General features: G+C 45.3%; 1 protein-coding gene across 4 annotated transcripts in view; it reads left to right on the forward strand.

Moving 5' to 3' along the window:
- Positions 1–13,025, forward strand: part of RGS22 (regulator of G protein signaling 22) — a 142,503-nt gene that overhangs the window by 72,095 nt on the left and 57,383 nt on the right. For all 4 annotated transcript variants that reach the window (XR_015869380.1, XM_088442686.1, XM_088442688.1 and 1 more), the window contains exons 16-17: positions 1,547–1,639; positions 7,264–7,430. Coding sequence is in view for 3 of the 4 variants with exons in the window: in XM_088442686.1 (XP_088298812.1) it covers positions 1,547–1,639; positions 7,264–7,430 (260 nt within the window). In the remaining variant the exon portion in view is untranslated. The remainder of the gene's footprint in view (positions 1–1,546; positions 1,640–7,263; positions 7,431–13,025) is intronic.

Here is a 13,025-nt window from a genome sequence, read left to right on the forward strand (position 1 = left end):
TCTAACCGTGGCAACATATGTCATGTGACTGTGGTTGCTATAGTAATCATGATACTGAGAAATCAGTAAATTGTTAATAGCAGCATAAATCAAATATAAAATAAATAAACAAAATTAATCCAGGGTGGTTTCAGTTAAAGAAACACATTTTTAGAGGTGTTTTCTCAGCTGGGCCAGTGCTTTTTAAACTCGTTCCTCAAGGCACACTAAGGGGTAAATTTACTAAAGTGAGTTTTTAGAAGTGGAGATGTTGCCAATAGCAACCAATCGGATTCTAGGGGGGTAAATTTACTAAAGCGAGAGTTTTTAGAAGTGAGTTTTAAAAGTGATGTTGCCTATAGCAACCAATCACATTCTAGCTATTATCTTCTAGAAGGTGCTAGTTAAATGTTAAGTAGAATGTGATTGGTTGCTATGGGCAACATCTCCACTTCTAAAAACTCTCACTTTAGTAAATATACCCCTAACAGTCCATATTTTAAGGATATATGCATGATTGATCACAGGTGGTAAAAATCAAAATGACTGAAGTACTAATTACATCACCAGTGCTCAAGCATAGTTACATGGACTGTTTGGGGTAAACGAGTCTGGCCGATGTTTTAAAGTAACAAGAGTGTAAAACTCAAAACTAGCCTGGTTTTGCCTTGTAAATGATTGCTACTTTAAAACATCGTCCAGACTTGCCGGGAAGTCGCCAATGCCTGCAATTCCCAGGCTTTTCCATTTACCACTCGGGTAAATTTACTAAAGGTTGATTTAGGTCAATTAAAATTGATCTAAATCGGTCAACATCGATGAGCTTTCCAAACACAAAATCCACACTTTTCTCATCCATAGGTTTTCAAAATCAAGTGTGGAGTTTGCGTTCGAAAAGCCCATCGTTGCTGATCGATGTAGAACGATTTTACATCTCAATTGACCTTTAGTAAATTTACCCCTTAGTGTACTGTGAGGACTCACTGAGTTTAAAAAGCACTGAGCTGGGCCATGGAATGACTAACAGGGGGACGGCTGTTGGATGGAGAAGGGTTTAGGGCACCAAAGGATGTGTCCCTACAGATTGCAATGATGTAAAACCAACCCTAAATAAACTAATCAACTAATACAGTTCTAGTTATAGAACACATGCATTTAAAATAATAAATAAATAAATACATCTAATTGGTAGACAAAACAAGAGATTATATTAATTCAAAACTGACCCATAGTTTCTGAGTCAGGTTCACAGACATAATCTGGGTCCTGGCCAGTAAAGCTCTATGTTAGTTTCAGATCTAAAGGAACTGGGTAGGTGGGCCTAGGTCGTTCTCTGTAGTAGTTTATTATAGTTAGAATGACTATTTTGTACAGTCAGCTGCTCTTCATCACATCGCACAATATTCAGTATTAGCAATGTGCTGATGGATTTATGGCTCTAAACACACTCAGAGCTTCTTTGCCCTCACTGGCCAGCTGGTCTCCCCATTCATTTGTCCCAGTAACCCCTTCACTGGCTGAGAGGTCGGCAGCATGTCTTCCAGCTTTGTTTTCTACTTTTTATTAGGTAGAGTTGGTTGAAGAATCCCGACAGCTGGAATCAGCTAACTATCAGAAACTACAGGCTTTGCTGCAGGAGAAGGCGGCTAGGAAGGGCGAGGTAAGATAAGACCTCTGCCGCACTGTATAAGAGATCTGTACCTTGTGCAGAACGTCACTAATTAACAATATACATGTTTATCATTCAACCATTCTGACCTTTAAGGAGCATATAAACTACCATTGCTATATAAAAGTCCTTTGGGCTAGTAACTGAACCATCACCGGAGCAGGCCATACGGTACGGAAGAGAGGGATCGGTATGAAATACCGACAGCCAGGATGCCGACAGGTTTAACATACCGACACTTGTTGGTTGGTATGCTAACACTTCCCCTCTCCCAACCCTAACCCTCCCTCTTTGGTGCCTAACCCTAACCTCCCCCCAAGTGCCTGAACCTAACCTCCCCCTCCCCAGTGCCTAACCCTAACCCTCCCCCTACTGCCTAAACCCTAACCCTCCCCCCAACCCCGCTACTTAGCTTTGGCATCCCGGCGGTGGGGAAGCAGGGGCCGGGATTCTGACTGGCGCCAGTATTCGTCGCCATCCCGAACGCATCCCGGCAGGGAGGGGAGCCAAAACTCTGGTCCATCTACTGGAGTCTCCCACCCTTCTCCTCTAAGCATGCTGCGCAGGGGTTGGAGCATGCACAGTGAGGCCCAATGTGCTGAATACAGCTGCATTGTACATGTACAGTGCCCCTCATGTGGTCGGAAGAGCAGAGTTGTGGTCTCCGCAGCGGACTGGCCAGTGTGGCGGCCTCCCCATCACTATTTTGCTGTGGGATCCGGCTGTTGAGTTTAATGCCCTAGTACAAAAACTGCTTAGATGGGCAGCTCCATCTCGGTCTTCCAGCACTCTGGATCCAGACCTTGGGGGAGATTTCAGGTAGTTAAAAAGCCAAAGTCTGTCACAGGCTGTCTACAGTCTCCTAGTTTACAGACATGGAATTTACGCATTTTTTGCATCTGTCCATCTCATTTTGAGTTGGACGGAAGTTGGCCGGATCTGTCTTTCCGTGATATTGGGCTTTTCGGATCTGGAACTGGGCAGTAACTATGTGATCACATGGAACCACCGAGACTTGTGAGAGTGTGGTGGACGTGTATTTAAAGTCTTGTGCGGATGGGGAAGCAAGTGGTCGGTGCCGATATTAAAGATGACGATTGTGGGGGCAGAGACCTGAATTGTTCCTGCTATGCATTCAACTTATTTGAGTATCTCCCTGTCTAATTTTATGAATGAAAGGTCCTCAACACTTTTAAGTGACCTGCAGTATGGATGTATATGTATGTTATTTATAGTGGAGGAAACTTCCACCTTTATTGCCGTTCCGAGTGCTCTGTTCTGGTACTCTCCAGCAGAACTGTTGCCCTACATATTACACTGATGATATCTAACAAGACTGAAACATGCTGCCTGCAAACTAATAAACCCACAATTTTGGACACATGCTTTTCTAGTAGGGGAATGTAATCATTTTTAAAGTTAAACATTAATATGGTGACAATCTGAGATTTTTAGTTCACAGCATCTAAAGTGTCAATATACTATTAATTAATTTACTGAGGTATACTGAGGTACAGCAAGGGTATTCAATACACGGCCCTCCAGCTTCTGTGGAACTACTCATCCCAGCATGACCTGCCACAGTTTTAGTATGTCCTAGTAGCAAAACTATGGCAAGGCATGCTGGGATGTGCGGTTCCACAGCAGCTGGAGGGCCGTATTTTGAATCCCCCTGTTGTACAGCATATATCCTTTGCAGCAGTCACATAAGATATGCGCAGTGTGTGTCAGCATCTGTGATTTGCAAAACTAGTCCAAATAGACGTTATATTACCCTTTTATAAAGCTGTTGTTGTTGCAAAGATTCCAAGAAGCATCAGTACATTAATCTCCCAAATCCTTTGTGCAGATGTCAGCATTCAGGGACTTTGGAAAACACAATATTTAGAAATGTGGTTGGTGACTTTGCCACAACGTCAATCGTAAAAACCCGATAATCCCATTTACACAATCTGATTAGTCATTCCAAGTGGAGTCATTTATCAGCCATGTGGAAAAACATAATACCTAATTTATCATAGTGTCTCCCATTAAATAGCAATGTCATGTTTAATTTCCAACACTTTGAACAGGGCTTAAAAGCAACCCCAACAGAAACACCCACAAAGGCATTAAAAATGGCTGGAATACGTATTTTATAACATATTAATGTAATTGTATCGTGTTTTGTGCAGCAAAATGTCAACTGCTATGACCTTTTCATGAATAAAATAGACTTGTAATAATCCATAGTGATGAATACTTTGTATCCATAAAGTTGTTTTATTCATAACCTGCTTTTACTGATCAGGAGTTTGCAACATTTACATCGTTATTTTTATCAGAATCAGGGGTATATTTACTAATGGTCGATTTTTAAAGTCCATTTTTATGTAGATTTTAATTGTTTGCCAGCGTGCTCTGCAATCGAATTGTGATTATGGACGCACATAGGAATACATTGCACAGTGATTGACAGGTTGTCAGCGTTTGGGGGAGGTAACGGGGATGGTCAGAACAACGCAGGCGTGTCTGACCGTTTAAACGCTGTTACATGGGCGTACATAAATTAGGCACTGCGATCTTCTGTGCAGCATGAGAGCCCTCTGCGTGAGAGGAGAGCTGCCAAGTCTGTGGCTGATCAGACCTGTCGCAAGGGCAAGATGCCCACTCCATCTGCATCGTTGTTACCGATATTTATGAAGGTAAGCAACGTCACACGTCGATAAGAAGGCAGCAGTGGGGGTCTCTGGTGATTTTTGCAAACATAGGCATATTTTCGCAGCTGCGTTGTGTACGAAAACGCAGCTGCGATATCATTAGCATCAATCTCTGAATCAGGCCCTAGGTACAGTACTTCAAGAATGAAGCCGGAGTCTCGGTAAAATCCATTGAAATCTATGGGCTTAACGATGATTGGCTGAGAGAGCTGTGCCCACAGCCGGGCTACTGCCAGTCATTCCCAATAAAGTCTATGGGTGAAGCGCTGATTGGCTGAGAGAGCTGAGTGAGTGAGTGAATGTGTAATAAAATAATGAAACATTCGGTGAGTGTGTGTCTTGCGGTTTCTATTTATATTTTTTCCACAGTGTGGGTATCGGTGCCAACAGCTTGCTGGCACTTCTAGTTCTACAAGTGCCGCAGGACAAGCACGCTGGTACCTGTAGCCCCACTGTGAAAAAAAATTTGTTTTTAATCAAGATGTTAATCCTTTATTACTACTATTACCCCTGCACCCACCGCCAACAGGGATGCAGGGCAGAGTCCTGGGCATTTTTGGGGGGGTCCCCACTTTCTGAGGATTGCCAGCCCTGGGTTAATAGTTTGCGGCTGGTTGATTGCTCTAGCAGGAAGATCCAACGTTGTGTGTCCTCCTGCTGTGGCATTTTCACCCCGGCTGGGTCAGCCTGGTGCTGGTAAATGGAAAATAGGGGGAACTCCGCAACATTTTTCCCCCTGATTTTCCATGACCAGACCAGGCTGAAAGGTCCAGGGCTAGATATGGAATCAGTGGGGGACCCCACACCGTTTAAACTTTTAGAGTGATCTGTGCAGTGCCCCTGCCAAAATTGCCTGCCTCGGGCAGGTGTATTTATTTTGGGATTTGAATGCTGGTTTTGTAGTCGATTTTAATGCGATTTTCAATCCGACTGTTAGTAAACGAGGGGATCCTGTAGTTGTCTATGCGAAAGTATCGATGTTTAAACAATGTTCAGTTTTGGTGGAGATTCAGTTTTATATTAGATTTTAAAGTCTAGTTTTGACTTTAGTAAATCTCTGAGTTGCAAAATAGAATGAAAATCACCTGAGTAGACAGCTCAGGACTTAACCAGGAGTTTGGGTTATTGTACTGTAGCAGTATGTCTGTACAGCCGTACTCACAGTTACATGTGCACAGTATCCTGGATGGAGTGGAGCTTGAGCGGAGCAAACAAAGCACCAGCCAGTCATGTATGAGGATAGCGGTGCAGCTGATACAGTGGTATATGCAGGATATATTGCAATGTCACCTGAGCTAAGTGAAACACATTGTGTCCCACTGTGGCACTCTAACACAGAAGACCAATCGGTGGCCATCATGGTAAAGGAGAATGCTTCACGTATGGAGCAGTCATGGAGAAAGCACTGTAGCGCACTCCATACTTAAACAATTTTCCCATAATGCATTATTAACAGGGCAAGTAGGAAAAGGTTCCTATAAATGTTTTACTAGATTTGTCACATTGACCATAACATAAGCTAGTATTATGACGACTATGCGTGTGTTTTTGTGTGTGTGTGTGTGTGTGTGTGTGTGTGTGTGTGTGTGTGTGTGTGTGTGTGTGTGTGTGTGTGTGTGTGTGTGTGTGTGTGTGTGTGTGTGTGTGTGTGTGTGACAGAGTGAGGGTAAAGCAGTGGTGATAAATCGCAGGGAGGAAAAGGAGGAAAAAAAGAGTTTGACACTCAATGGGGTATATTTACTAAAGTGCAGGTTTTTAGAAGTGGAGATGTTGCCCATAGCAACCAATCAAATTTTAGCTATTATCTTCTAGAACAGTGATTTTCAACCTTTTTTTAAATCCAGGCACACTACACAAGATTTTAAAATTGCCAAGGCACACCATCCGGCGATTTGGCGTGTGCGACCTATGAAAAAACACACTACATTGGCAACCGCAGGAATAAAACAATCACGTTTTTGGGCCCCCTGCAGAAATAAAGCAATCTCATTGGCCCCCTGCAAAAATAAAGCAATCACATTGGCCCCCTGCAGAAATAAAGCAATCACATTGGCCCCCTGCAGAAATAAAGCAATCACATTGGCCCCCTGCAGAAATAAAGCAATCACATTGGCCCCCTGCAGAAATAAAGCAATCACATTGGCCCCCTGCATAAATAAAGCAATCACATTGGCCCCCTAAGAAATAAAGCAATCACATTGGCCCCCTGCAGAAATAAAACAATCACATTGGCCCCCACAGAGAAAAAAAACACATTGCTCCCCAACTGAAAAAAAAGCAGATTGGCTCACCCTGCCCCCGGGCTGGAAGCACTGGCTCGGTCACTGGCACAGGGCAGGCTGTAAGCGCTGGCTCTGTCACTGTCGCGGGGCAGGAAGGAAGTGCTGGCTCAGTCAGTGGTGCGGGCAGAAGTGATGTCACTGGCGCGTGCAGGTAGCGCCGGCTCGTTCACTAGCGCAGGCACACGGGCTTGCTGGAGGCAACACGCCGTGTGTGACCTGTGATGTCACGCTGCCGCGTCTAGGCAGGAGACGGCCCAAGCGCGCCTGAGCCTCCCAGAGGAGCTCAGCGGCAGCCCGGACCACACATTAATGTATAATGTGCCTGGCAGCTCTGACAGCCGCCGCGGCACACTTCACAACTGCCCACGGCACACTAGTGTGCCGCGGCACACCGGTTGAAACCTGCTGTTCTAGAAGGTGCTAGATAAATGTTAGGTAGAATCTTATTGGTTGCTAAGGTCAACATCTCCAATTCTAAAAACCTGCACTTTACTAAATATACCCCAATGAGTATTTAGCCAGCATAAGAGCTCATGTATAGGGGCTCATAAGTGTATTATTTCCTGGCCCTTGTTTATACAGAATCTAGGGTCATTTTGATGTTGGCATAAACCCACAATAACTCTCTTACCAGGACCAAGGCCGCAAATCCACCTTTGTTCCTCTGCCTGACAAACCTAAAGAACCCAGCCCGTGGGAGCAGGTCCCAGTGGAATACAGGAACCACAATCTCGGCACTTTACTCCGTCACAGAATGGAGCTGGAACATTTCCGCAACTTTCTGGATGATCATTTTGCAAGGTACGGAAACCAAATCACAGTCAGCATAAAACAACTGGTCATTGATCACCATCACTAATGTTTATACTGTGATAGTTTCCTGTAAATTATCTATATGTTTGTATCAAGTGTACAATTATATTGTGACAAATGCAAACCAAAATATTTAACATCTATTTGCTAATTGCTCTGTTATTATACTGTGCATGCTATCGTGCATAGCAGGAAAATGAGAGAAGCCGTAAGGTTATTCTCTCTGTGGGGTCATATACAGCTAGTGATGTATGTAACCCCACATACTGTGATGTCATATGGTGACATCACTGAATGGGCGCATCAGAGTAGTCGCGTAGTGTTGTACTCTCTCCACCTCTTTAGCGTGAATGGGGGATAACCAGTAGACCATGCTATCTTGGTTAGAAGGTAAAACCAGTGACTGCCTGGCAAGGCTTCTTGTAATGATCTGCACAGCGAACGGAGGTTGTTGAGGGAATATTAATATGTTACTTTTTTAATGGTCATTTTGAAGTCATATCTAGTGAATATGTCCCAGTTAGAGAAGACAATGGTCATAGCATTTCAGAGGGCATTATATACTGCAATATAGCATTATAGTATTAGTTGTATTTAACAACTGAACAATATATTTCCAGTGAAATGCTGTACGGTACAAGTTACATGGTTGCTCGTTAACAACTTTTTTTTGAGCTACATTTGTTGATTGTTCTGTATGCATTAGGACAGTGTCGTCCAACTTCTTGTGTACTGAGAACATTTTAGCTAATGGAGATTTGGTAAACTTAGTGACTGGACACACATAATGTTGGTAACTTTTGGGCTGGTGGGGGTTGGGTACGGCATCCCGACAGAATTAGGTAAATAACTCTAACCCTCACCCTAATAAACCCAGGTGATAGGTAGTGCTGGTGAAAATGGAGTTGGCCATTATTATTATTATTATTATTACATTTTATTTATAGGGCTCCACAAGAGGTCCGCAGCGCCGTACATAAAATAAAGGGTACACAGAACATTACATTACAATACAGTGACCAACTTATAAACAGAGCACAAGTAACAATTAGCAACACAATTCTCCATACACAATACAGCTGGGAGGTGAAGGCTGCCATAGAAGTGCTAGAGAAGAGAGCTGTGAGACAGTGGGCAGGAGGACCCTGCTCCTAGGAGCTTACAATCTAGGGGAGAGGGGAGACGGACAGATGACATGAGGCATGAGTGTGTAGAGGGGGACCTGAGTGCAGGAAGTAGGCGAGGTAGAGATGGCTGAGGCAGGAGGGACAGAGACTTGGTGATGGTTATGTGGTGCAAGGGTATGCTTTGGTGAACAGGTGGGTTTTAAAGTTGTGTTTAGAGGCGTATAGGTGATAGGAGTATTGGTAAAGTTGAGGTTGGAGGCATATAGGTGATAGGAGTGTTGGTAAAGTTGAGGTTGGAGGCATATAGGTGATAGGAGTGTTGGTAAAGTTGTGTTTAGAGGCGTATAAGTGATAGGAGTATTGGTAAAGTTGAGGTTGGAGGCATATAGGTGATAGGAGTGTTGGTAAAGTTGTGTTTAGAGGCGTATAGGTGATAGGAGTATTGGTAAAGTTGAGATTGGAGGCATATAGGTGATAGGAGTGTTGGTAAAGTTGTGTTTAGAGGTGTATAGGTGATAGGAGTATTGGTAAAGTTGAGGTTGGAGGCATATAGGTGATAGGAGTGTTGGTAAAGTTGAGATTGGAGGCATATAGGTAGTGAATATAGGAACAGATGGGATTTGAAAACTATATAGTAGTTAGCTGGAGGGGCTGTGCTTTACAGTTATGTACATGATTATTATTTTGTAGGGACAGATAATGTGCAGGTATCCAAGGTTACACAAAACACACAACTTACTAGTCCATTGCAGAAATCACTTATCTAAACAGGGTCGGGCTAGCCCACAGGGATACAGGGGAAATCTCTAGATGGGCCCCACTGCCCGAGGGCCCCACCTCCTCTTCCTATGTCAGGTTTCAGACAGTGTACTCATATTATACATTGTTCCTCTATTACAGGGTCTGTTACTTGGTAGAGTATAGTCCTTTATAATGGCCAGGCAAGCCTCTGTGATGGCTGGTCGCACCCTATAAGCCTGGCCCCCTACCACTGCCTTCCCTGGAGGGCTCTTCATGCCCCAGTCTGACTCTGTATCTAAGTATCCAGGAAGTCAGGCAGATGAAGGATACATTTGTTCTGACTTAAACAAATCATATTTTACTGCAGGCTTTGTGCAGACAAGCACATAGGTGGGAAGTGCCATGAGTTTCTTTGACTATATATTAGTTGTGCAGTTAGTAGGGGATGCAGTCAAAAAGCCGGCGGTCGAAATGCCGACCACTGGCTTCCCGACTGTCAAATCCCAGCAGGGGACTAATGACAGGCGACTGTCATTATACCTACGCCGGGAGCCCGACGCCCGGCATACTGAATGAAGGTAAGCCGGGAGCGGACAGCCGTATGGGGGGGGGAGGGTTAGGTTAGGGGCTACTGGGGGGGACTTAGGGTTAGGCACCCCCTCAGGAGGGTTAGGCTAGGGGAAGGGAGAGTTAGGGTTAGGCACCCCCGGGGGGATGTTAGGGTTAGGCAAACCCCCCCCCCCCCCCGAGGGTTAGGTTTAGGCTGCAGGGAGGGGGGGTTAGGTTTAGGCACTTATGGGAGGGGGGTTAGGGTTAGGCACCAGGGAGGATGTTAGGGTTAGGCACCCCTAAGGGAGGGTTAGGGGGGGGAGAGGGTTAGGGATAGTTAGAAACTTACCTTAGTCTGGATCCTGCTGTTCTGCTTTCCGGCGTCGGTATGACATCCGCTGGGCTAACATCCGGCAGTATTTCATACCGATCCCGTTAGTAGCTGTTCATTCCTGACTTAGTAGCTGTTAGTTCTGGAGTTAGTAGCTGCTAGTTCTGGAGTTAGTAGCTGCTAGTTCTGGAGTTAGTAGCTGTTAGTTCTGGAGTTAGTAGCTGCTAGTTCTGGAGTTAGTAGCTGTTAGTTCTGGAGTTAGTAGCTGCTAGTTCTGGAGTTAGTAGCTGTTAGTTCTGGAGTTAGTAGCTGCTAGTTCTGGAGTTAGTAGCTGCTAGTTCTGGAGTTAGTAGCTGCTAGTTCTGGAGTTAGTAGCTGCTAGTTCTGGAGTTAGTAGCTGCTAGTTCTGGAGTTAGTAGCTGCTAGTTCTGGAGTTAGTAGCTGTTCATTCCTGACTTAGTAGCTGTTAGTTCTGGAGTTAGTAGCTGCTAGTTCTGGAGTTAGTAGCTGCTAGTTCTGGAGTTAGTAGCTGCTAGTTCTGGAGTTAGTAGCTGTTTGTTATGGGGCTAGTAACTGTTAATTCTGGAGATACTAGTTGTTAGTCCTGTGTTTAGTAGTTGCTTGTGCTGTTTTCTCATTGTGGTGTAACATTCATATGTATTTTGTCCTTGAATTCCACCCTCGCTGGAGATCAGCAAAGGACATCTAGACCAATAATCATTCTATGCTAGTATTCTTAATCATATTAGTAATGTATTGCTTTTGTCATAGAAATGTGTTTTGCTTGCAGTTTTGCCAGCTTACCGAGTCCCATAAATCATTCTCACATTCTTAACATGTGTGTTATGACATGAACCTTTTGATGCAAAAGTGCCCAATAAATTAGAATTACAGGAACAACTGATTGGTTTTAGACACAAGTACAATTTTATATTGCGCAATACGCATTAATAATGAGCCTGCCAATTCCCCAATACCCATTTTATCAGTGTTAAACAGAATGGAAACATCTGCCCCCAGACTGGGCTGTAACAGAAGCAGTGCCAGCACTATAATTGGCAGCTATGTGCTGCATTAATTCCTCCCTGTGTCACAGCAGCCAAACATTCTCCCTCTGCATCTGACATAAGGCAGGATTGTGCGTTTAATGTAAAACATATAAGCTGTTCTGTATTTCTGTGCCTTATTTTACCTCTGTTTGCTGCCTCTATGGGATTTATTTCATGTGATTCCAGTGGGTAGTTAGACCTCCCTCTGCCACATCTGAGGCCAAAACTTGGTCTTTTGTTATAACGGTATGCAGTCCCAACAGCCGGCTTCCCGACTGCTTAATCCCAGCGAGGGTTAAATGACAGCTGTCTAAATCTAGACGCCTGTCATTTTACCGACGCTGGGAGCCAGGCGCCCGGCATCCCGATCGAAGTTATGCCGGGCGCCGAGCACGGACAGCCATGCGGGGGGAGGGGGGAGGGTTAGGTTTAGGTCTACAGGGGGTACTTAGGGTTAGGCACACCCCCCCCCCCCCCCCGGGAGGTTAGGGTTAGGCTAGGGGAAGGGAGGGTTAGGGTTAGGCACCCCTCATGGAGGGTTAGGGGGTAGAATACTTACCTGGGGACGATCAGGATTTTCATCCTTGTCAGGCTGCCGCTGTCGGGATTTCAACCGCCGGCCAGGGGGTAAATCATACCGATTCCGTTATAACAGGATCCTATGGGCCACATTCTGTAACTTACTAAGCAGGATATTATAAACACCAAATAAAGGAGGATTAGGGTCATAATGTCCTCTAGTGTACTTTCTGCAGTGGCGTCATGAGGGGGGTGCAGGCTGCACCTGGGTGTCACCCCTGGAGGGGCTGACACCAAAATGCCGGCTCCTCTGCAGTGACAGGAGCCAGGTGCTGCAGTGTGACGTACTCACACTGAGAAGCTGCACCTGCCTTAGGGCCCGTGCAAGTTTTGATGGTGTGACCGATGGCCCAGGGGTGGATCTATAATGGGTGCAGGCACCGCACACCCTGCACCCATATTATCTAATACTTACCTCTCCGAGGTCACGCGTCAAGTGTCTCAGCCCTGCATAAAACGCCGGAAAATAGCTGCGGCGGCCATTTTTCTGGCATTTTGCGCATGAGCAGTGAGGAAATCGACGGGAATATGGTGGCCGTGCCATTTCCTCGGCGACCTGCGCATGCACAGTAGACTCTGGGCACACTCTAGTGCTCAGAGTCTACTGATGCTGGGGTCGGTGGTCAGACGTGTGAGTCTGCTGCCAGCCGCCGGGGAGAGAGGAGGGGTCCCAGGACGGGGAGTGAACACGGGCCCCCTCCTCTCTTAATTCACCCCTGCGATGGCCATACGGTATGTCAGCGCCTACAGATGCTGTCAGTGGGCATCTCGGTCCTTGCACATTCAGATACACGGATGTACACCAGGGAAGAACCTTGCAGCGGCATTTTTCATAAAGTCACAGATAGCTCGCTGCCGCATCTCCATCCGCCTCAGAGTCAGACCCTTTGTCTCAGATATTTACTTATTAAGGGTCAATGACTAAAAAGTAAATATTCCAGAGTGTGCGGGTTGATTGTGTAAAGTGTGGTGCAAGTAAAGTTAAAATATTGGCTTTTGCCTCCCCGCATGCTGGTACTTGGAGAACCACAAGTATCAGCATGCGGGGCATTATGGGCCTGCTGGTGTCTGTAGTTCCACAGCAAAAGCAATATTAAAAAACCACAGAACACACACACCGTAGAAAAGTACAATTTAATTAAAACATACATGCACACACACCTGTACTCACACATGCACACACTATCTGACATACCTAGTAATCCTT

Source organism: Taudactylus pleione, unplaced genomic scaffold, assembly GCF_031769625.1.
Source record: "Taudactylus pleione unplaced genomic scaffold, aTauple2 ptg000314l, whole genome shotgun sequence".
Classification (NCBI taxonomy): domain Eukaryota; kingdom Metazoa; phylum Chordata; class Amphibia; order Anura; family Myobatrachidae; genus Taudactylus; species Taudactylus pleione.